The following is a 22,684-nucleotide window of genomic DNA, read 5'->3' as shown; positions in this document are numbered from 1 at the left end:
CATCTGAGCACTTACATCTGCCCTCTCTCATTCCCGAGCAGATTTCTGGGACTTTCTTATAATCAGCCAACACACAGTAACAGGAACCTGCTTTGAAAACGAGATGAGCTGAGGGAGAAAAAAGGAAACAGAAATAGACTGCAGTCTTTTGACTCAGCCCATTAATGTTGAGGTGCTGAAGATAGTGTCTCACTCATCTGTCACTCCAGGCCAGAAGTTCCAAATGTCAGACACAACAATTCTTCAGCAGCTTCGCCTCCTGCTCCACACAGACAGAGGCCAGATATTGTATCGAACGGGGGTGGCTGAGAACAAATACCAAGCATTGAACTAATGCGTCTGTTCATTACAGCTCTCCTGATGAATGGCTCTATGGCACTTGGTCCCAAAGTTTCAACAGTTCACCTGGGAAACTGCAGTGGCTTTCAGCTTTCAGTCCAGCAAGAGAGAGAGAGAGAGAGAGAGAGAGAGAGAGAGAGAGAGAGAGAATTTAAACTGTAAAGGGTTTGTTGCTATGGTGACTGAGCAGCAGTAATAAAAAGATGAAGGTCTAAAATGAAATTCAATAAGAGGGAGTTTAAAAGCACAACATATTTAGTTGCGTTTGACTGCACGGTTCTGTATTACACACATCTCTTTCAATGAACTAATGCATATGGAGCATCAAGTGACTGAAACAATGCACAGCAGTAAATTTGCATGCATCAAGAAATTGAGCATGTGCAGATTGAGCACAAAAAATACAGTTTAAAAAGTAGAAGCATTTCATTTGCCTCTCATTTTCATTTCTGAGAGTAGAATTTCAGGAGAGCAGCTTGTGAGGCAAGCAATCATTTAAATTCAGCTTGCTTTGAGTCTTGGCAGAATTCCAGACTCGGGATAATGGATCCAGACTAAAGGCAGCAGCTAATGAGAAAAACCTTATGGTTCCTCATGTTTAAGAGGCACCCCCTCATGCACCACCAAATGGGCACATCTGTAACTTAAGTGACCTTGATCGGGAGTATCATGTTAGTACACAAGAAGCAGCAGTGTGGAGGGACTTCCAATGTGAGGGCTTTAACAGTCGTCCTGTATGCACAATGGCTTCTCACACTGGAAATAAACTTTTTTTTTGTATGGTGAAGCAATTCTTTCTAATTCAGTTCTAACTAGGTGATTTTCAGTCATAAGTTCCTCGATAAGCTTCTGCCAGGAACTTGAGAGATCTTTTGATTTACTATGTCCTCTTCATTCGGAGCGAGTGTAATTGTGTGTATTTTAACAAGCGCAAGATGTGACCTACGCAGAAGCGCTTGGCTGGCAGGGAGAGCTGTCCTGAGGTCAGAGCTCCACACATTATCAGAGAGGGTCTACAACAACACGCCCCCATAGCACCACTGCCACTTAACGCACCAGTGATGATCGGTTACTCTGGCCTCAAGTTCACACCGCCAGTCTGAGATTGATGCCATGTTGATTTTTAATGATGTGCCACAGGACGCAGGCAGAGGCGGAGTGTGGCTGCAGATCCTGCACCGCTTCTGTGCTAAATGTCATCCTAATTATCTCACCGGCCAGCCAATGAGGAAGTAAACATTTACACTAACCCATGGCCCCCAAAGCGGACACCCAGCCCCAGACGGCTCCTCTAGTCCCACAGCTACATTGTTCATGTGCCTCATCTAGTGCTTCTGATCTTCCTAGCACCTAATCAAACGGGCCTGGAGTGAGAACATACACCTCATGTGTATATTTCCTTTTTTTCCCAACAGGAAGCTATGAAGCATGTGCAAAAGCAACAGTAATTCTTACTATTAAACATATATACTGATCAGCAGATAAGAGTACACTGAAATAACAGTGATTCCGTGGTTCAGTAAATATGACAAAAACAAATTTGTGATTTTTACACAAAAAGTAAATTATTAGAATTACTTAAATGCTTTAAGTTCTGTACTTAATTCATTTCAATATGTGACCCAAAGTGCATATTTTACTTACTATAATAGGTTAAGTTTACTATTATGTTGCAAGTGCTCACAAAACTAGAAAAAAAGAAGTAATGAAGTAAAGAAGTAAGAGTAAGAATGTAAAGATTACATTCTAATGTGGAGGTGTGGTTTTTGAACTTGATTTGCATGTGTTTACAAAACTTTAAACTGATTTTGAGAGTTATGGATGGCTTGTTTTCAAAATTTCTTGTTTTGTTTGGGCTTTAAGGCCTAAGGTTATTGTATTATGAAATTGTTTGGAAGATCAAGTATTTCAGTAAAGTTTTCTTGGTTCACCCTACAGGCAAGTCAGTTAAGTACGCTTGCCGGGCTTTGCTAGTTCAGCCTTTATGAAAGCTAATGTAAGAGCATTTACCCCATTAGAGTTCAGTTTTTGGTTGAAACCATTAAAGGTGGTGACTGCAGGTAAGTAGTAACAATAATAAATGATTTGTTAAATTTATTTACTTGTTTAATTTGTACAAATGTTAACCATTTAATTCAAGTTTGAGTAAAATTTACTAATTAAAAAAGTTACATTTTCTTACATTTTTTATGAGAGTAATCCTTGGTGCCATGTAAATCTTACTTAAATGTGCTTAGTTAAATTTACTAGGACATTATGTGTGGAAATTGTTACTACACTTTTCTTGAGTAAACTGCACTCCAATATGTTTTTCAGTGTACCTACAATAATGCCAAGATTTATTCTCTGGAGAGTTCTTTGAATGCTCTGTATTTGTTGCAGATTTGTTGGATGAAATCATTAACCTCCATTAATCTGTGTTAACACTGTGCTGGTGGGAATTTCCTACTATCATGCAAAATAAATAAATATGAAACGCATGACTTTCTCAAACTCAAAACCACGGAAACATCCGTAACATCAGTATCATTGTGATAAATGCTTTTCTATGAATGATAATACAGATAAACGTGGGATGATTTAAAAATTGCTTTAATTAGTAGTCAAATTTCAGTACTCACATTCTATTTGTAATACAGATATAATCTGAAATACTGTGTCACTCTGTTCGCAGCCAGATAAATAAATGAAATAACTCACAGCCCTTCCTTGTGACAGCTCATTGACACATCCTGTTCCTGTGCAATAACATTTTGTAGTGCTGACACGGAACAGTTGCATAAAGCATTGCAACCCGGAGCAGTGAGGATTTATTGAGATAAAAGTGGTCAGAGCTGACCTTTAGGGTCTAGAATGAATCACAGCTAGTCTTCATATCTAATGATCTGGAACCAGTCAACGGTGACCTTTCTGCATGGCGTTCACAGTATAACACAAGCAGGCTGGCTCTCAGAATAACCACTTACTAATCAAAGCTTCAAAAGGAGCTGTGCTTGTTTGAACATTTGTACATGTTGGTGTAAAACTGAAAACAAGAGGACAACAGAACATATGTTATTATATATGTTATAAATGTTTGCACATCATAGTATTCAATACTTGTCTGTCTTTATTACAGTCACTTGTATATCTGACCATTTCCTGTTTAAAGAATGTCTTATTTGACCAGTGAGCTTACAGGATGTACTGTCACTATGTTTTGCTGGGAGACGCAGCATGCAGTGGTGGCATGGGCTCCCTGCATCATCATGAACATCCATAATTTGAATTGTCCCTCTTCATTCTCATTAGCACAGCCCTGACGAAGAGGAGCGAATGAACTCCACGACAACACGCTGCCCTGCTATTGTTTTGAAATAACGCAAGTATTTTTGCCTGTGCGATTATTTCTGGATAATTGGCTTCAGAATATAAGGCAATTATTTCTCAAAACTAATTATTTGCTCCCCCCTCCCTTACAACATAGGTCATTTTTCACCCCGCAATTATGTACTGAAATCAATGCTCTGATGTAGACATTTGGTGATTCTTTTTTTTTTTTTTTTTTTATTCTTCCTCATACTCTTTCTCTCTTTCCTGTCTCTTTCTCTTCTTTCATTCAGCATACAGGCATGATGGCTTGAGGGAGGCCTCTATTTGGCACATAGGGCGTTGTCCTGGTAACCATTTGGATGCAGTCGATGATGGGACAGACGCTGAAGCATAGAGTGCAGCCGGTGCAGCTGTCCTGAACCACAGGCAAATGGGTCTCAGGGTCAAACGTAATGGCCTGCCAGAGATAAAGGGGAGCACACACACGATTAGATTAGAATCATTATACCCTCAGCATGGGGCACCATGGAGCAACCAATGGACACTTAACAACACATGCACTTCCATATGTTCAACAGAGCCAAACAGAACTACTACCCTTCCTATCCATAGTTCCTATCCAAACTATGGACTCTTCATGAAATCTAGTGCACTTGTTTTGTAAAACACTGTATGGGATGATTGAAATTCAAAATACCAGAGCCTTTTCAATCATCTGTGGAATACAATCATTGCTTAAGTGTGATATTTTGCATTTAATGCTGGGCCACCTATTTGATCATGACACATTATGCTGATAAACGTCCCTCTTTATTAGAAACCATTAATAACATGTAATCCCTCTCAGAGATCCATTCACCGACAATGAGTGTCACAATGAACAATTACTGCATTGAAAAAACTGGCTCACTACTTCATCAATACCCTTATGATAAATTGTAGGAGACATTTATTTAGCAACAGAAAGCAGGAGAAAGCGGAGACAAATACTTTAATAAAACTGTCACAGCTGTCCCATCCTGTGTTCCTCTATGAGTCAAGGCAGAGATGCTCATATGCATCAGTGGCTTTGCTTAGAAAACAAGGCTGGATAATGAGGTGCTTTTAGGCTCTGGTGAGTGGGCCCGAGAAGCTCCTCACCCACTTTTAATTGTTTGTTTCAGCATTGAGCTGAACGTTAAATGTAAAATTCTGAGCTGGCCAGAATCATCTCAGTACTGGCTGCTGAAATGCAGGAGCAGAAACAGGGTAATGATCTCTCTCTGCAGCTAGGGGCTATGTAGCTGTGGTGGAAAAAAAAAAAAAACAAAAACGAAAGCGCGAGCCAGATAGGGGTGAAAAGGGAAAAGGTTATGGCCAGAGGCTCTGGGCTGTGGGTTTGTGTTGCTACAGTCATTCAGGCGGTGTGTGTTTTTGTGAGAGTGTGTACAAGTATGTCTGTGTGTGTTTGTGTGTTTGTGTGTGTGTGTGTGTCTGTGTGTGGGTGGGTGGGTGGATGGATGCAGGCACCTGGTATCCAGAGTCGTTGCAGGTCATGTAACACTTTCCACAGTTGATGCACATCTCTTCATCTATGAGAGCCTGCACTTGCTCCTGGTTGTTCAGCTCCTGGTATGCTCCAATGTGCTTCAGAGCTCGGGCTATCACATCCTGACCACAGAGGACAAATAAGTGCAATGCAATACATAAGGCCAAAATAAAACCTTCGGTTTTACACCATAATGCCTTGTCATTCAAAAGCAATAGAGATCATGGATTGAGAGGTGTAAATAAACTCTTACTTTAACAGCTGGCACAGGTTTCTTAGGGCTGTTAATTCTTGAGCCAGTGGAAGGAGGTGTGTTGTCTTTGAGATCTCTTAGCTTCTCTCTGTTGTTTGCTATGGCCAGCTTCCTCTCCTCAAGATATGGACCAAAATTTGGCAATTTCTGGGAAGGTGAAACATAACTCAAACTCAAACTTAATAATTTAATACAAAAAACAAAACCTACCAACCAAAAATCCATAATAAAAAAAAATCAAATTCTTTAGTGTTTTCTAAATAGTTGGAAGCTGGCAAACTATTCATCGCCAGTATTAAATACAATATTTTCTAGTCTCTTCTATATATTCTGCATCTTATTTAAATATTTGTCTTTATCTGACTTTAATCCAGTGGTGTGCATTCTCTGGTGTTTACGCTTTCTTGTAATTACTGAGTCATTGGGCTTTAGATACCATGTGAACTAAAGCATCAATGCTGCTTCCCTCATTAGTGCATCAGAGAAAAACAAACACCGGGAAGAAGCGAATAAAAGCTCAAAGCCGACTGGCCTGACTACATTAAAGCCCCAGCGCGCCCTTTTTTTTTTTGAGGAGTGGCTACCGATTTTCATCACTGAAAATCAATGAGATCCTTTGGTAAATATAATGATTTAAAGGCCTAGCAACCTGAGACATCACTCATTTCATTGCATGTAGGGATGAGTCTGAAAAACTGCTCATATACTGCATGCAGAGAATACATTTTAATGCTGGAAAAAAAAAAAAAAACGTTACATCAAATATTATCTCTATTATGTCTACAGACTGTTTGTGCATAAAAAGGGAAATGAATGTTATTACTGGTCATGCTAGGTAATTTCCTTGGTTTAGTGCATTTCTATCTTTTGAAAGCCCTGTACTGTAAAATCATGCAATATATTTGCAAAAATATTCATCTGCCATTCAGAGTTAAGACGTTACCGTGCCGAGAAGAGAAGGGATTCCCTGCTCATGCAAAGTGGTGTCTGCAGGCTATTGCACTCAGTGTTATTCCAAAGAGGTGATCTGATAAGCAACACTGTAACTATATGCACTTATCATACTCTCTTATACAGGTGTTCATTATCATGCAGAGCTGTAGAAGTGAATTATTTTCACCTGAGAGACAGTATTGCTCACTTTACTGCATAAAGTACATACAGCAAAATTGTCCTTTTGTTCAATTGCTAGGTGTCTAATAGTGCATCATGGGAGCCTCTATACCCATAGACCAAATAATGCATGTATTTGTGAGGAAACATTAGAAGAGAGAAGTCAGAAGAATGAGATTCAGCTTTATCCTGCATCAGTGTATGCTCTGCCACCCCCCCTTCTCAACCTACAAGACTGATCACAGCACTGCTGCCTCATGCCTAATAAGATCAACAGTAATGGAATCCATGCAAATGTGAAATTAATGCCTTCTCTTTCAATCTGGCTTTTCCCTCATCCAATTCTCTCCTCCCTAACTCCCTCTATAGCCCCTCTTCCCGATCCACTCTCTATCTTGTGCGATTCATGGCGAGGTAATTTGACGTGAGCTTCACCCAGTCACCCCATTATCGTCACACACAGCTGCTCATCGGCAGGAACCCAGAGCTGAAGAGGAGCCGACAGATTTCACTGCAGCACTGCATCTTCTAGTGTGTGCTTACGTGCAGATATACCTGCTCATCGTGATTCCCCCAGATTACCATATATTCATGACTGTTTCCACATGCTGCTGCCCAGGACGGAGGAAAGAGGAATTACGGGTCGGCTGGCTGGCAGTTTGTCTTCAGCCTGCTGAGGATGGGGGTTGGCCTACGCTTCGTGAAAATAGTGGGCGTAAGGGGCAAGCAGCTGCGGCAGCAGGACGTGGTGCTGTGCTTGTGTAAAAAACGCAATCACACACACCAGGTCGAGCAGTTCTATTTCGATTCATCCGCCCTGGTGGGAGGGCACAGCAGGACAGGCCAACTAGTTGAAACACACATGGTTATGAATACTGTTTGTTTTTTCTGTATTTGCAGATGCTTCCTTGTTGAAAAATCTTCTAAAACTGCGATCCAGAAAACCGTGCCACCATTAAAGCGAACTAGTCTTCATAAGCCTGGACAAATACAGAGTTGGCACGGTGAGTTACTACAGCTCCTAATGAGAGCATTATCTGAAGCCACACAGCTGAAATGCCCTTCGTTCTACTTGCAAAAAACTAACAAAGGCTGTTTCAGTGTCAGTATTATTTCAATATGTAATTGGCAGAAATCCTTAATGCATTGTACTGCAGTGTTGAAGATTAGTCATCCTCACTAAATGTTTTGGGTATAAGCTCGTTTTAATATAGAGAAGCATAGAGAATTTCAACTTGGGGGGAAAAAGGGGGAATAAGGTAACATTTTAGCAGGCATGAAGGAGGCTAATATTATTTAAAGATTAAATAAAATCTGTCAGTTTAGAGTTGGAGGACTCAACAACAGAATATGTCAAAAAGCAGCTTTACAGAAATCCAGATGTAGATGATAATAATGTAGATAATCTCTTATTGATAAATATTTTTTTTCCATTTTAGAGCAACAAATAACATCACATCCATTTTAAAATCCAGATCCAAATCTTCCTATGCACGCTAGTAAGTCACATACTGTATTAGACAATATACATGTATCTTTATCCTGTGTGTGGATGCTGTGATAGAAGTTACAAAAACAGTATTTTTTTTTTCCAGAAAGTTAATCAAATATAGTTACTCCTTTAAAAAATCATTGTCATTAGAGAAAAATAACCAGTTATAAATCTAAGAAGGAAAATCCTAAACAACCCTGAAGCATAATAATCATGTGAGACTATAACAGAGCTCAATAATTAATGATGAAACTTGGATTTATAGTGTTCAGTCCTAATTAATTCAACCAGACAGCACAAATTCCTAATTCACCCACAATACAGTTCTTTCTTCTTCTTTACCTGTCCTCTGCCTGCAACCATTACGGGACATGAAAAGTATATTACACTCAAAGGCCTATCAGCAGAAACTACAGAGAGCGAGAGAGACAGAAAGAGAGGGGTGGAATTCCCAGTGAGACATCAGACTAGTCAAACTCAGTAGTAGGCATGGCACAAAGTAGGAAGACACTCACTTTGGCTCATTAAGACACAGCAGCCTCTCCCTGCTTTCCTCATGTTCTGCATGATAGCCCCTATTTGTTGTGTAATAATTCAGCAGCCTCTGTTTAAAAGTTGCCTGAGCCGGTGAGCTGTGTCTGCTTTAATGAAAGGTACTGGGTGGTATGGAATACCCTGTCTGCCAAGCCCATGCCTTCAGCTACCACGCAGACTCTCCTAATTGGATGCCATGTTTCCTCAACACGCACATGCATAGACAAACGACACACACACACACACACACACACACACACACACACATACAAACTGTCATCAGTTTGAATTGTCATTGTGTTTCTTCTTTGCTCTGCCCTCCTCCCAAAGCAAACTTGTAAATCTAGGGTGTGAGGTAGCGAAGACAACAAATAACCCATTGGGTGCATCTGTGATAATAAATGAGAGAGTTTTGCTGTTTGACATGAATAACTGTCAGTGCAGAGCCCCATTTAGCAGACAGGAAATTAGTACTGGAGGAGAAGTGGGGCAACCTGTTTCACCTCTCAAATTCCCTGCATTATACAAACCCACTATTAAATTACAATTTAATTCAGCAGTGACTTAATAATCTTCCCAAACTGTCCTAATAGTCATCATTTGTATCCCTACACATAAAAGGTAATTTGTGAAAAAGAAATCCAACAAAACACAATTTGGGCTTATGGATGAAGCCAAATGAATGGAAGGAAAATAAATAGTCAGCTTTAAGTTATAATCAAAGGTTTAGTTTTTTTTCTATTATATAGCATGCAGTATAATGCACCATTAGTTCTTCTCTATACAGGCTGATACACTAACAGTAGAGGGTTCTCATCCAGCCCAACACCAGCAGCCTTGTCTCTGGGGCCTGATATGTTCAGGCAAATCCATCCAGCAGGCCCACACCGATGACAATAACTGTACATCTTCACTGTGGCCAGGCTAATAGGCTTGCTGACTCCTCTCCCATCTCATATGCACTAAAGCAATTCTCTAAACAGTTTTCCACAGGTCTACCTCGCCTACTCACAGCTTCACAAACTAATGATTCCATATGTCACATAAAATAATCTTAATTGGGCTTTTGGATTAAAAGATGGGACAGTGGATTATGAGTTTGAAAGTAGTGTCTCTGTTTCTCGGCCCATAATGATACAACAAATGTGGATCCGTACAGGAAAAGAGACACTGCTGTTAATGCAATATAGGATAAAAAGCAACACATTATTCTGACAATATTTATGAGAAATTAATTTATATAGTAAATACTCTTTGGATATATTCAAAGTTCAAAAGTTATGCCAGTAAAGCGAGGAAAGTTCTACATATTCCGAACAATGCTATACAGGTGCTTAAACTGAATTTCTAGGCAGCCAAGTTCATTGAAATAACCTGTGTGCAGTTCACACCTTTGTGGGTGCACATTTTTTTTTGTTTTCTCATAAACTGTACACAGTGTCACCAGAAAACCATCTAAAGAAAATGAACTCGTTTGCTATGGTTACCACTCACTTAAGTGAGTGTAAGTGTAGTTCATAATTTTATTGTAATAATTAATGTGCCATATAAAATTCTCTTCTCTATTCTCTTCTAAAATTCTCTATTCTCAGCTCTGAGTTCCTGTGAGCACACAAAATAATATATATATATATATATATATATATATATATATATATATATATATATATATATATATATATATATATATATATAATTTTTTTTGTGGCCTCCCCATGGCTTCAAAGTTAATTATTTCATAACACCATATTTATAGGTTTAATTTTGCTCCCCAAAGGCATTCATTTTTTTCCTACATTTGCAGCCCAAAACATGTATGTCACTGTGAGATACTGTGGTTACAACAAACTGTGAAAACTTATTTAAGCTCAAGGTCAGAAACGAACGAGTGAGACACAACTTTGTTTTGGTCAAACTCTTCCCCATGTGCACGCACAACGTGTAATTTTCAAAACAATGTTTAAGCCTGTAGTTAATGCTAACGTCTCGATAAGGCTAAAATGTGCACAATTTCAGTATTCACAGAGCAAGAGGGTTCAGTGAACGCCTTAATGAGCATAAAAATAATGTAAATCATACGCAACATCATCATCAAAACATCAACTGTGGGAATATCTTACGGAAGATTGATGTTTCATCCCTCCAGCACAGTTGCATACATGTAGATGATAGGTCCGTGATGGCAGCCCAATGTCTTACCTAAACACTATACACTCACTGAGCACTTTATTAGGAACACTATACTAATACAGTGTAGGGCCTCCCTTTGCTCTCGAATCAGCCTCAATTCTTCATGGCATGGATTCCACAAGATGTTGGAAACACTCCTTTGAGATTCTGGTCCATGCTGATATGATTGCATCATGCAATTCCTGCAGATTTTTCAGGTGCACTTTCATTCTGCGAAGCTCCTGTTCTACTACATCCCAAAGGTGTTCTATTGGATTCAGATCCGGTGACTGGGAAGACCACTGAAGAACACTGAACTCATTGAAATGAAACGAGTTTGAGATGACTTTTGCTTTGTGACATGGTGCATTATCATGCTGGAAGTAGCCATTAGAAGACAAATTAGAAGGCAAACTGTGGCCATGAAGGGATGCACAAGGGATGCACACTCAAACAGACTGTGGCATTCAAGCTATGATTGATTGGTATTAATGGGTCAAAGTGTGCCAAGAAAACATTCCCCACACCATTACACCACCTCCACCAGCCTGGACTGTTGACACAAGACAGGTTGGGTCCATGCATTTGGTGCCAAATTCTGACCCTGTGTGCCTCAGCAGAAATCAAGATTCATCAGACCTGGCTACGTTTTTCCAGTCTTCAACTGTCCAGTTTTGGTGAGCCTGTTCCCACTGCAGCCTCAGCTTTCTGTTCTTGGCTGACAGAAGCGGAACCTGACGTAGTCTTCTGCTGTTGTAGCCCATCTGCTCAAGGTTTGACACAGTGTGCGTTCTGAGATCCTTTTCTGCTCAACACAATTGTACAGAGTGGTTACTGTAGCCTTTCAGTCAGCTCGAACCAGTCTGTTTTTTCTTTGCTGCACCACTCTGAGTAAACTCTAGAGACTGCTGTGCCTGAAAATCGCAGGAGATCAGCAGTTATAGAAATACTCAAACCAGCCAATCTGGCACCAACAATCATGGCACAGTCAAAATCACATTTCTTCCCCATTCTGATGGTTGGTGTGAACATTAACTGAAGCTGCTGGCCTGTATGTGCATGGTTTTATGTACTGCACTGCTGCCACACGATTGGGTGATTAGATAATTGCATGAATGAGTAAGTGTACAAGTGTTCCTAATAAAGTGCTTGGTGAGTGTATATTGTTGTTCTCTTTTAATTTGTCACCCGTAAAAACATTACTTAAAATCAGGACATAAGAAGTTAATATGAAGTATAGAAATATGTTTATATATAAATATATAGAAATATATTTGATTCTCACATTTACACATATTTCTACATATACAGTACATAACTTTACACACACACACACACACACACACACACACACACACACACTCCATCTGCTCCAGCTACTCCATTCCTAACAAAGCATGAGGGCCAAGCTGTGGCTGCTGACTGAGGCGGGGAAAGCGGGCTGGCTGAAGGCTTCATTACCACCACATGCCTGCCAGGCAGCATGGCACCACACAGCCAGCCAAACTGCTATTAAAGAGCCCCCATGCCCCCACTTGCTGGCTGCCTCTCAGCATGCCCATTCTCCCATCCTGTGTTTGGAGCGTTTGGACAGCAGCACTGGGGTGGGGTATGGTTGCAGGCAGGACTTTGGGGCAATGTCTGTTCCTCCATGTTCCCACACACTGGTGAGCTGCAGTGCTCTTTTAAAGCCAGTGGGAACCTTCTTTTCTGGCCTCCCAGTCTTCAGGAGATAGCACTACTCGAGGAACAGCCATGTGCCTCATGTAGGAACAAGAATGTAGCCTACAGTTCATACTGCAGTGATAGCAGGAACCACTTTGCTACACATGCAGTACAATGAGCTCAGATCTGCTGCTTTTTATTGGACATGCTGCATTACTGCTGGCCCACTGTGTGTGAAAACCCCAAATGGAATAGCTCACTTAGACATCAACGATATTCTGCTCATCCCTTGAGCTAGCAACGTTCACCACAGAGTCTCCCCGCTTGAGACAGCACTCTGACTGCCTACATTAAACAAAGAGAGAGAAAATATGTCTTTAGCTGAGCTCTGCTTTAGGCTCCCCTTTATCAACTGCCATTCCTGTGAATTGCCATGACAGTGACATGCACTCAGCCTCTCGCTCTCTCGTTTCATAGCTTGAGTTATAGAGCTATCAGACTGCCTTTTCCTGCTAGCCTGCCTCATATTCACTCACTTATTCTCCAGCTTCTCTCCTCCACCATGTGCACTTAAAGTGGAAATGTCCTTCCCTCCCTCTCAACTTCTAGCTTTTGTTTGACACAGTCAATTTTTTTGTCTTTCCTGTCTGGTGCTGTAGATGAAGTATGTCTGTGCAGATACTTTCCTCTCTCAGTCCCTGCAAACTTTCACACAGGTGAGCTGTCAATCACGGCCACAGTCAGGGCTTCAGCAGGGGCTGATAGAGGACAGGAGCTGACAGGCAATATCTCAAGCCCCTCAGCCTATTTCACAACATCTTCTCTATATAATCTGGACTTAAAGACAACCTCAATTGTGTGTCTCTTTTTTTCCTTCACAAAAAAGAAACTACTGGAATAATGAAAAATGGCATCTGAAAGGACAATGACATGACCTCTGGTGGCAGTTCAGTGGCTCTGGAGTTTATACTAGCAGAAGTATATTGTGGTGATACAGGAACTCGAGAGCGTTACTATCATAGCTCGCACTTAAAGTCTGGATGTGGCGTGGTCCTCACAGTGACCCTGTGAGGGTCTGAGTGGCTTTTTCCTCCTGTGTATCACTGCACTTTCAAACATATGAGTGGATCCAGTTGTCTGCTGCCTGAAGCTGTGTCTGTGCTGATGTTTCTACAAGCTGCCTCAATCTGAAACGCCACTCCCTCTGCTCACACAGCGCCACATCGCTATTGTTGTCAGTGTGCCAGTGACTCTGGCAAAAATGTCCCGTTTGGCATGAAAATGACTTAGACTTATCACTCCTCTGATATTGCCTGCTTCCTGCTCATTTATTTCCTCATTCTCTGCCACTCGTCTGGCATTAGCATTTAAACTATTGCACGTCGACTTAGTGAGATGTCCTGCCGTCAGAGACTGTGAAGGCGCTACTGGTGCATTTAAAAGCATGCGGGCTTCAAAGCTGTCCCTGCACTGGTATATTAGCAGGAATGCTGTGATCTGATAAAGGCCTCTAATGCTCTGCTTTCAAAAGAGTTTACTGAAGTTTTCCTCATTTACATGTTGCCTAGTATTTCTTGGTCGGCAAATAATAAGGTAGATTACCTAAGGTAGAATGAACATGCAAAATACAAGCCAATGGATGTGCGGAAAGGGTGCTTTTGTCCAATCTCATTTTCAGATACTCACTTATTGTGATGCTATTGTTATGTAAATGTTGAGTTAAAAGGGAAAAAAAGGAGAGGGGGCACTTGCATCCTTAAAAGTAAACCAATTATTTTTCCTGCAACTCAAAGAAAACTCTTTTTTTGTATTTCAGATTTTAGATTAGATCTCATAGCAAACTGTGCCCCTTCCCAATAGCTCTTGACATTTGTGGTTCTTCACTGCTATTATTGCTTTTATTAGCTGACAAGCTGTGACCTGCGCTTCATTAGTTTAAGATTATGGTAATTTTCCCTGAAAGGCTTCCTTCTTTTTTTTCACAGATGTACTGTAATACAGCGCCATAAAAACTGACCTCTGCTCTCCATCAATTCCCTAACTCCTCTGCTGCTAAATAAAATATCTTTACCATGGAAGTGGCCACTTTGTGCTTTGGACAGCACTGCAATTATGCGAATTTCTGCCCTGTAATAACAAAGTAACATAAATGGATAGATGCAAGTCCACAGCTATAATGCCAATGCTGCATTAATGAGTACCTAGACTGTCTGCTCTGGAATTACTGGTGTTACTACTAATGGCCAGTCAAAGGCCTATAATAAAAGAGAATAATGCAGAGAGAATGGTAAAAACAGGTGTAAAGGCTAGAGTGGGGATAATAGGCGGGAGCAGAGGGTTTTAAAATGGCCATTAGTCACTTACCTTCCCCAGCAGCTCTTGCAGAGTGGGCACAGGTTTGCCTTTCTGGTGGCGGACAGTGGGGGGAGACTGACCATCCCAGTCCCACAGCTCCTCAATGCTCTTTAGATAGAGCAGAGCTTTCAGTCCCATGCAGTAGTCCTCTATCACTGTAAAATCCTGATTCTGTACAGCACTGCAGACCTGCACATAACACACACACACACACACACACACACACACACACACACGCACACACCTTATAATCCTTATTCCATTGACATAATTATTAATGCAGCTAATTAATGTTATGCCTACACGTTGGTAACCAAAAGAAAACATTTTGGCTCTTTAAGTTAAAAAAAAAAAAAAAAATGCGGACAAAGTCAAAACTGTCAGACATTTCAATTCAATTCAATTCAATTTTATTTCTATAGCGCTTTTAACAATGGACATTGTCACAAAGCAGCTTTACAGAAATAAATGGATTCACACACACAAAAAAATATATTGTAAATATGTGAATTGATCCCTAATGAGCAAGCCAGTGGCGACGGTGGCAAGAAAAAACTCCCTGAGACAATATGAGGAAGAAACCTTGAGAGGAACCAGGCTCAAAAGGGAACTCATCCTCATCTGGGTGCAATGGATAGTGCAATTATAAATAAATCCCTTCTATTATTGTGTACTATATGGACGAATAGTGCAATTGTGCAACCAGTAAATTCATCACAGTTTTTGCAAGAAGTCCGGTTGGTTAAAATCTATCTACTGTCCACTGATGGAGTCCTGAGTATGAAGGTGCTCGTGGCAACTGCAGCCCCAAAGCCACTACAGCAATCGCAGTCCCAAGCCATTACATTTCAATCTCCTGTGTTGATATATGTTCCCAATCTATGAAATTAAAACACACCCACACAAAGACACACACATACACATACAAACACATGCAGTCACACAAAGACACAGACACACATAGAGACACATAGACACACACGATTTCATAGACACACACGATTTAAGACTTTTGGACCAAAAATAACAGGCAGAAGCCGGAAGCATCCTGAGATTCTACAGATTACCATTATAGAAACCTATTAAATGCTTCCCTTACACTTGTGTGAAAAGGTGAGTCTGATAAAACTCAGCTTAAGAAACTAATCAAGTATACTATTGCTCATTTTGAACCCCCTTCGATTGGCTCTTATACTCTGGGCTTAGCGAGGGTAATTTGCATGAGGAAGCGGGACCTGTGCCTTTGTGTCCGTGTCTGTGCCACTTCAGACGGCAGCCACAGGAAGTGGTAAAGCAACAGATAACACACGCTTATCTCCCAGAACCATCACCGATCTGACATCGGCTCGTGACGGCTAAGCGCTACGTTTCACAGGATTAACTCGCAGCTACACAGAAAATGTTCACAGCTGACTTCTGACTTATACACCACTCTGGCTCCTCCCTCCTATTTCTTATCTGAGATTTCCTCAATCCTCCCAGATTCTTTGGAATGTAACCATGGCTGTGCTGTGTGAATAGTGTATTTAAAAATTAAATCTCAGTCAGAATGGCACATGCTGAGATAATGGAGCCATTTATTCCAGCTGCCCATGTATGGCTTGCGGATACAGGATTTTTTTTTTGTTAGGATTCTGATTTGCATAAAACATGTTACTCTGGTCTGCTGCACCAGCCTTCTGTCTCTCAACACAACACAACACAACAAAGAAAGAAAGAAAAATCATATAAACACACCCATAAACAATTAAATCTGATAACATTTCACCTTGATTTAATGTAAACAAATATGATGTCAAATATGTAATTTAGCCATGCCCGTAATTACAGCAGCAGAAAACCTCGAATGAGTCACGCATTTCACAAGTGCAGATGGCAAAAAAGGGTTTTCAAACACTCCAAATGACCATTTGACTGATTAGAGTAATTGAGCTTGGATTTGATTACATTTACAAAAGATATTTTTTGCAAAAGTTTTAATATTTAGGTTGAACAAATCTATTAAAAAAGAAAAAACAGCAGTCTGTTAAAAGCACTGCAACCTCATTTAAAGAACGATGCATAAAAATGCACGAATTAGTACAAATTAATTTATTAATTACGACAAACAGAACAGTGTGTGATCTCAAGACTAGAACTGTGAACTCTGAGCCTTGCAGAAATATGAGAGCAGAAATATGTCCATTAGTGCATTTAGTTGGGAACATCAAAGATGTGATGCCCTGCTACAGAGCATTTAATCCTAATGCAGCTGACTCCTGAAATAAATCAAAGTGAGAATTTCTAAGAGGTTTCCAAGCAATTGAGGCAGCAGGTCCTTTTTATCCACTCTGAAAACTGTGGCTGGGCATTGATTTCAACTCCTTCTGAGATCTCAGACACTTTTAGATCACTCCACATGCTCTCTCTTTGTCAGCTCTTTTATTTCCAGTGATAAAATTCTGGCATTTAGCAGAACACCGTCTTCCCAAAAGAGACAGAGATTAATTCAGTTTGGCATCCAAATGTTAAAATGACTATGCTTGAAGCTCTTGTCCTTTTGATTAGAGCATAATATCCAATATGGCAGAGACTATTAGCCACTGTTATTTTATATTGCTTCACAGGTAAAAGATGCTTGCTGTGTGGTACCACATCTGGACATCAGAAGTGAACAGAGATGAATACATTTTAAATGTTAGTGAAAGTAGAACTTTCTTTACTTTCTTTTGTCACTAAAATCCAGTCAGCGCCCCCCCCCACCCCCATTTACTAGATTTTGTGAATTAAAGGAAGAGCATAACCTTTTCCCTTTGTTTTCCTCTATAGAAACGCTGCTTGTAGTGCTTCTTCAATCAATATCTTAACTGTGGAACATGCTGCTTGTTAAAAGCTTGCTTTGTCCTCTCTGATCTTTTCTTCTCTACAGAGACACTTAGCCATTTCAAACTGAATTACGAATGTTTTCTGGGCTACAAGTCATTTTTGCTACCTGATGATGGCTCCTTTATTGCAACTCACAGCTGTTTACATGCACTGAAATGGAGAGATATTGCCGCGTGCATCATTAAGATTAAACTGATTCAGTCATTAGTGAAATACCGCTTCACTGCCCCAAAAGACTTGCCAGCGACAACACTGACATTTTGCTCTCACTGCTGCCTTCAATCTCATTAAGACAGGAGAACACATATCAAAATGAGTTTGTAGTATTAAAGAAGAATAGCCTTTACAATAGCTTCGTCATACTTGGCACTTGGTTGACTTGTCTTCTTTGCAAAAAAAATAAACAAATATTTGATAGAAAGGCAGTGTTGAAGCAGACACTTCATGTCAAAAATATTTTACAAAATCCTCTACAGGCTGATGGCAACATTTTCGGTAAAGAACTAAAGGTTATTGATTGAAAAGTGGATAACATTTGCTCTTCCAGCTTACAGTCCTAGACATACGCAGCAAAAACATCTTGTGTGCAATGGAAGAGAATGATAATCAAAATGAGTCTTGGTGAACAGCTGCCTCAAATGTATGACCAGAGAGCTGGTCTTCAATACTCAGAGTGTGAAAAAACTCTTTGATCTTGGGAGAAAATCAACAGTAATCAATACAGGATATGAATGGACTTCATTATATTGTTTGTTCTAAGAAGAATATGTTTGATGTAGTGTAGCGTCAATCACTACTTACAGACAATAGCATGAGTGTCTCTAACACTGAAAAAGACAGTGAACTATGAGTACTTACTGACCAAAAAATGTTGATTCTCCCATTCAAGCCACTTAAGTTCCTTCAATTCAGATTACAAGACTTCCTGATTGTATCATATACAATTACACTGCATTCTTGTACTGCTATTTTTCAATAAATGTCTTGCTTACTATTTATATATTATTCCAAAGGCGTGTAGGGAAATGATATCTTTTTGTGAACGTTTCCTCCAGGATAAAACACTGCAGAGAACCAAGACAGTGTGTTATTTTACCATCAAAAGTAATACTTTAGTCTTTGGCTATGATAAAAGGCTACTGCTGTCTGTGTTGGTTATTTTGCAGTAGCAATTTCACAAAGCCGTGGGCCTTTGAGGCATCACTGAATAAGTGCCACATCTTCTAAACAAACTGCAGACTTCCAAGTTACATCCTAATCCAACCCAGAATTCACATCACTAATCCTCAGCTAAAAACTTAAACAAGAATATATTTGCTTTCATCAATGACAAACAAAAATCGGTCAAAAAAGAAAGAAAGCTATATTTTGCAAGATGAAATACAAATTGAAGCTTTTCAAGGCAGTGAATTTGTAATTGAAGGCATTATGATTCGATCAAGAGCCCATTTTTTATTCTTTAATTACATTTTCATATTAATTCATAAGATGAGTCTCTGGATGAATTGCAAAAAAGCCTCTCAGATCCCAAGTGTTGAGACTTAACAGGTTGGTGACAGAGAGGCATTACTGAAACATTAAATCATATTTTAAAAATAGTGGATGCATTTATTCACATTGATTCAATTTGCATGCAGATTCTCTGACTGATTACTCCCTAGACACAACCCACTGAGGATACGGAGAGTTTGAAAACACTTTCCAATCTTCCTTCAACATTTAACGTTTAGAGATATTCATTTAACTCCACATTTTCAAATTAAAACTTTGCCTGCATAAAATAGATACATTTCCAAAATATTCTTAGCTGGATGATAATGAAACGGCAATGCAGTCCTAAATTAACATGTAAATTATATTTGCTATCTTGTGTTATAATTTTTTGTTGGATTTGAACAAATTTACAAAGCTAAAATATCAAGAGCAACATTACCTGCAGTACTGAGGCACCGGCATGGAGGAACTGTAGGCCAGACTCAGCAGAGTCAATGCCCCCAGTGGCCAAGATAGGAAAACCAGGGAGTGCCCTGGCTATGGCCGACACCGCACGCAGGGCAATGGGACGAATGGCGTTGCCTGAATGCAAGCAAATAAAAGCAAACAGACAACAAATAAACAAATTCATATTTCATTCACAAAATTGAATTATCTGACTAAGTGTCTAATATGGATGAAATGGTCATGCAGTAGCATACCTCATCTAAGCGCAAAATGATCTTTCTCATTAGCATTAATCATAATCATGTCCTTCACGCTCTTTTTTCTTTCTTTTTCACAAACCCATACACAGATATTTCATTTCAGTGTGAGAGCTCTGGGGAGTGCTGTACCTTCTAATGTTACAACCTTTATTTATTTACTTGGGTCTCAGTGTCCTGAATGAATTAAAACCGGTGACAGATGGAGTCGTTTATCACATTAGATTTAACCACAGTTAGCTGGCAGGCCTTTCCCTCATTGATCAGTGGGAGACATTGTCTCCCCTCATTTAGCTCCAATGCCACTACAGTCCAGTGTGGAGGCACAGGCACACATGCAAAGACCAGCTTTCTCCTTCATGTTAAATGACCCTTACTAATCACACAGAGAACATAATACAATCCTCAGCGATATAGATAACATATTTTTTTTAAAAGAAGAAGGTATCAAAGTACAAGTCTCAAGGACTATCGGTTCAGTAGTTTTGGCTTCAGTGATCTCCTAATTTCAGGTCAGTAGCATAATCTTAGAAAGATACTCAGAGATCAACACAATATGAAAAGATCACTCACACTCTTTATTCCACATTACTTCTGCAGAAATGAAAAGAAGTTAGAAAAACTGGGCAATACTCGGCAATGAGTCACACAAGCGTTATTGATTGCCATGACAGACACCTGCCTGGCTGCAGAGCTGAGGCATCCTCTCACCTTCACTGAGTGATGAGTTTATCTCCTCCAACACCATTCGGCACACTCGTCCAATGAAACATGCAATCGTTGACAACTAGAGCCATGTAATCTACTGACATGAATTACAGTCAACTTAGTCAGGGGACACTTAACAATTCTGGTAGCTGACACTCAAACGTAAGCCTAGGGATTTGAGTATGAGTGTGGGTCACATTCACTGCCCCCCAGAGCACTGCAGAGAAACTACTGAGGCTTCTAATTGCATTAGAAACGGATGAGCAATGCTCAATGACTCCAACTCCTCCCATAGCACATCCCAAACACTATTTCTGTGTGAATAGTCATTTCAAAAGCTGAAAAGCCTTGAGACCATGTTTGACAGACAAGGAGTAAATTATTATTATTATTATTATTATTATTAGTATTATTATTATTATTATTATTCATCCTCAATAATGGCTTCATCCTGGTCAGGGTCGCAGTGGATCTGGAGCCCATGTCGGGAACAGTGGTCACAAGGGGGAGTACACACTGGATAGGACAATAATAATAAAATGACAGTGAATTTCCAGTCTTCTCAGTTGCTTTTATTTTATATTATTTGATTTCTAGATCTCTATTCAATAGTTGGGTTGTTACTCTGTTATGATATCAGGTCAGTAGATGGGCTATGGTTGTGTCTGGAACTCATGTCAGTAGTGTGTTTTGAATATTTGATATCAGGTCAGTTAGACTGTGACTGTTTCCTGATCAGTAGTGACAGTAGTTAATCTGCGACTGTTTCGAATCTCAGGACAGCAGCCATCTGTGACTGTTTTCTGATCTCTGCAGTTCATCAGTAATTTGGCTGTGACAGCAAGTGGTTAGGCTGTATCTTGTTTCTTGACCATTTATAAAGATCTCCGTCTGGCTGTTGATCTCAGGACATTCATTAAGCTGGTGCTGTGCCCTGATTCAAGGTCAGTGGTAAGATTATGGCTGTCTCCTAAATTCAGATCACTAGGCTGTAACTGTTTGTTTGGCTTAGGGCAGAAGTGGTCATAGGTAGGAGGCCCTTGCACCAGTCAGCGTCTCCTCATTTCTCCTGTTTTGTCTATTGTTGGTTCAATCAGCATGAGGCAATCATGAAAGACATGCACGTAGCACCTGTGTTTTTGATGAATAATTCTGAGCACAGTGAGATGTACACAGAAATCAAATAGGACATGGTGAGTTTGAAATTTGGAAACATCAGATAAACATGAGAAACAGGGAAAGCACATCCAAGGAAAGACAATTAGGGAAATCCACCTAAACATGACCTACAGGATCATAATGAACCTCCCTACTCACACTGTGCTGCCTGTTACTCTGCGGTGAATAGCAACAGCAGTAGGTCAAGGATACAAAAGCAATTTAATATGTCAACTGATATATTTAACAAATCTGGGCTTTAGTAAGTGATTTGGATACATGACAATAGAAAAAATACCAGGCTGAAAGAAGAAGAAGAAGAAGAAGAAGGAGAAGAAGAAGAGAAACATGCACAGGTGTTACTACCACATTGTGTGGCTAATAAACATGAAACCATGAATGATTCTTGCTGTTCCATGTATTAACAACAAATAATAATGTTACGAATTTCACCTTTTAGACTATTTTTAGACTATAAGTGTTATTGCTTGAATGTCTTTCATCTGACCAGTCGATACACAAGTCACTGGAGGCTATTTTCACCTTGATAATGCTACTGCCTTTCTGCCCTAGCAATGAAATTGATATGTAATCTTTGGATAATCAGTTTTGGATAATCATTTAATTAATTAAATGATTCATTTCATGATTCATGATCATTTCATTAATGGATAATAATAATTTGCAGATAATTCCGATGAACACTGTGAATGCATTTGGGTTCGCATTTGGAAAATGTCATCAGTTCATCTTTTCACTTTGATGATGTAATTCCTTTCCATCCTAATTCCTAGACAAATCAATATAATAGAATTTACATGCACATTTATTAAAATTAAAATAGAAAAAAATGTTTCAGCTATTCAAACCAGCTCATTTATAGATATATTATAGACCCTTCAGTTTATAAAAAAAGGACAGTTGGTAATCCACAAAAGAACTTGTGATTCAGAAGTAACTTTCCATTTCAGTGGGGTCCTCTCCAGAATGTGGCC

General features: G+C 39.8%; 1 protein-coding gene across 1 annotated transcript in view; it reads right to left on the bottom strand.

The window, feature by feature from the left end:
- Window positions 1-2,915: 2,915 nt before the first annotated feature.
- The window catches only part of dpyda.1 (dihydropyrimidine dehydrogenase a, tandem duplicate 1), a 132,420-nt gene continuing 112,651 nt past the window's right edge, over window positions 2,916-22,684 (bottom strand). Inside the window, exons 19-23 of the mRNA XM_026926535.3 lie at window positions 19,559-19,701; window positions 14,770-14,949; window positions 5,433-5,579; window positions 5,161-5,301; window positions 2,916-4,108 (exon numbers count right to left, since the gene is read on the bottom strand). Coding sequence (XP_026782336.3) covers window positions 3,938-4,108; window positions 5,161-5,301; window positions 5,433-5,579; window positions 14,770-14,949; window positions 19,559-19,701 — 782 coding nt within the window. The 3' untranslated portion in view covers window positions 2,916-3,937. The remainder of the gene's footprint in view (window positions 4,109-5,160; window positions 5,302-5,432; window positions 5,580-14,769; window positions 14,950-19,558; window positions 19,702-22,684) is intronic.

This window comes from Pangasianodon hypophthalmus, chromosome 1, assembly GCF_027358585.1.
Source record: "Pangasianodon hypophthalmus isolate fPanHyp1 chromosome 1, fPanHyp1.pri, whole genome shotgun sequence".
NCBI lineage: Eukaryota > Metazoa > Chordata > Actinopteri > Siluriformes > Pangasiidae > Pangasianodon > Pangasianodon hypophthalmus.
The sequence above is the reverse complement of the archived record's forward strand: the minus strand, read 5'-3'. Positions and strand labels throughout refer to the sequence as shown.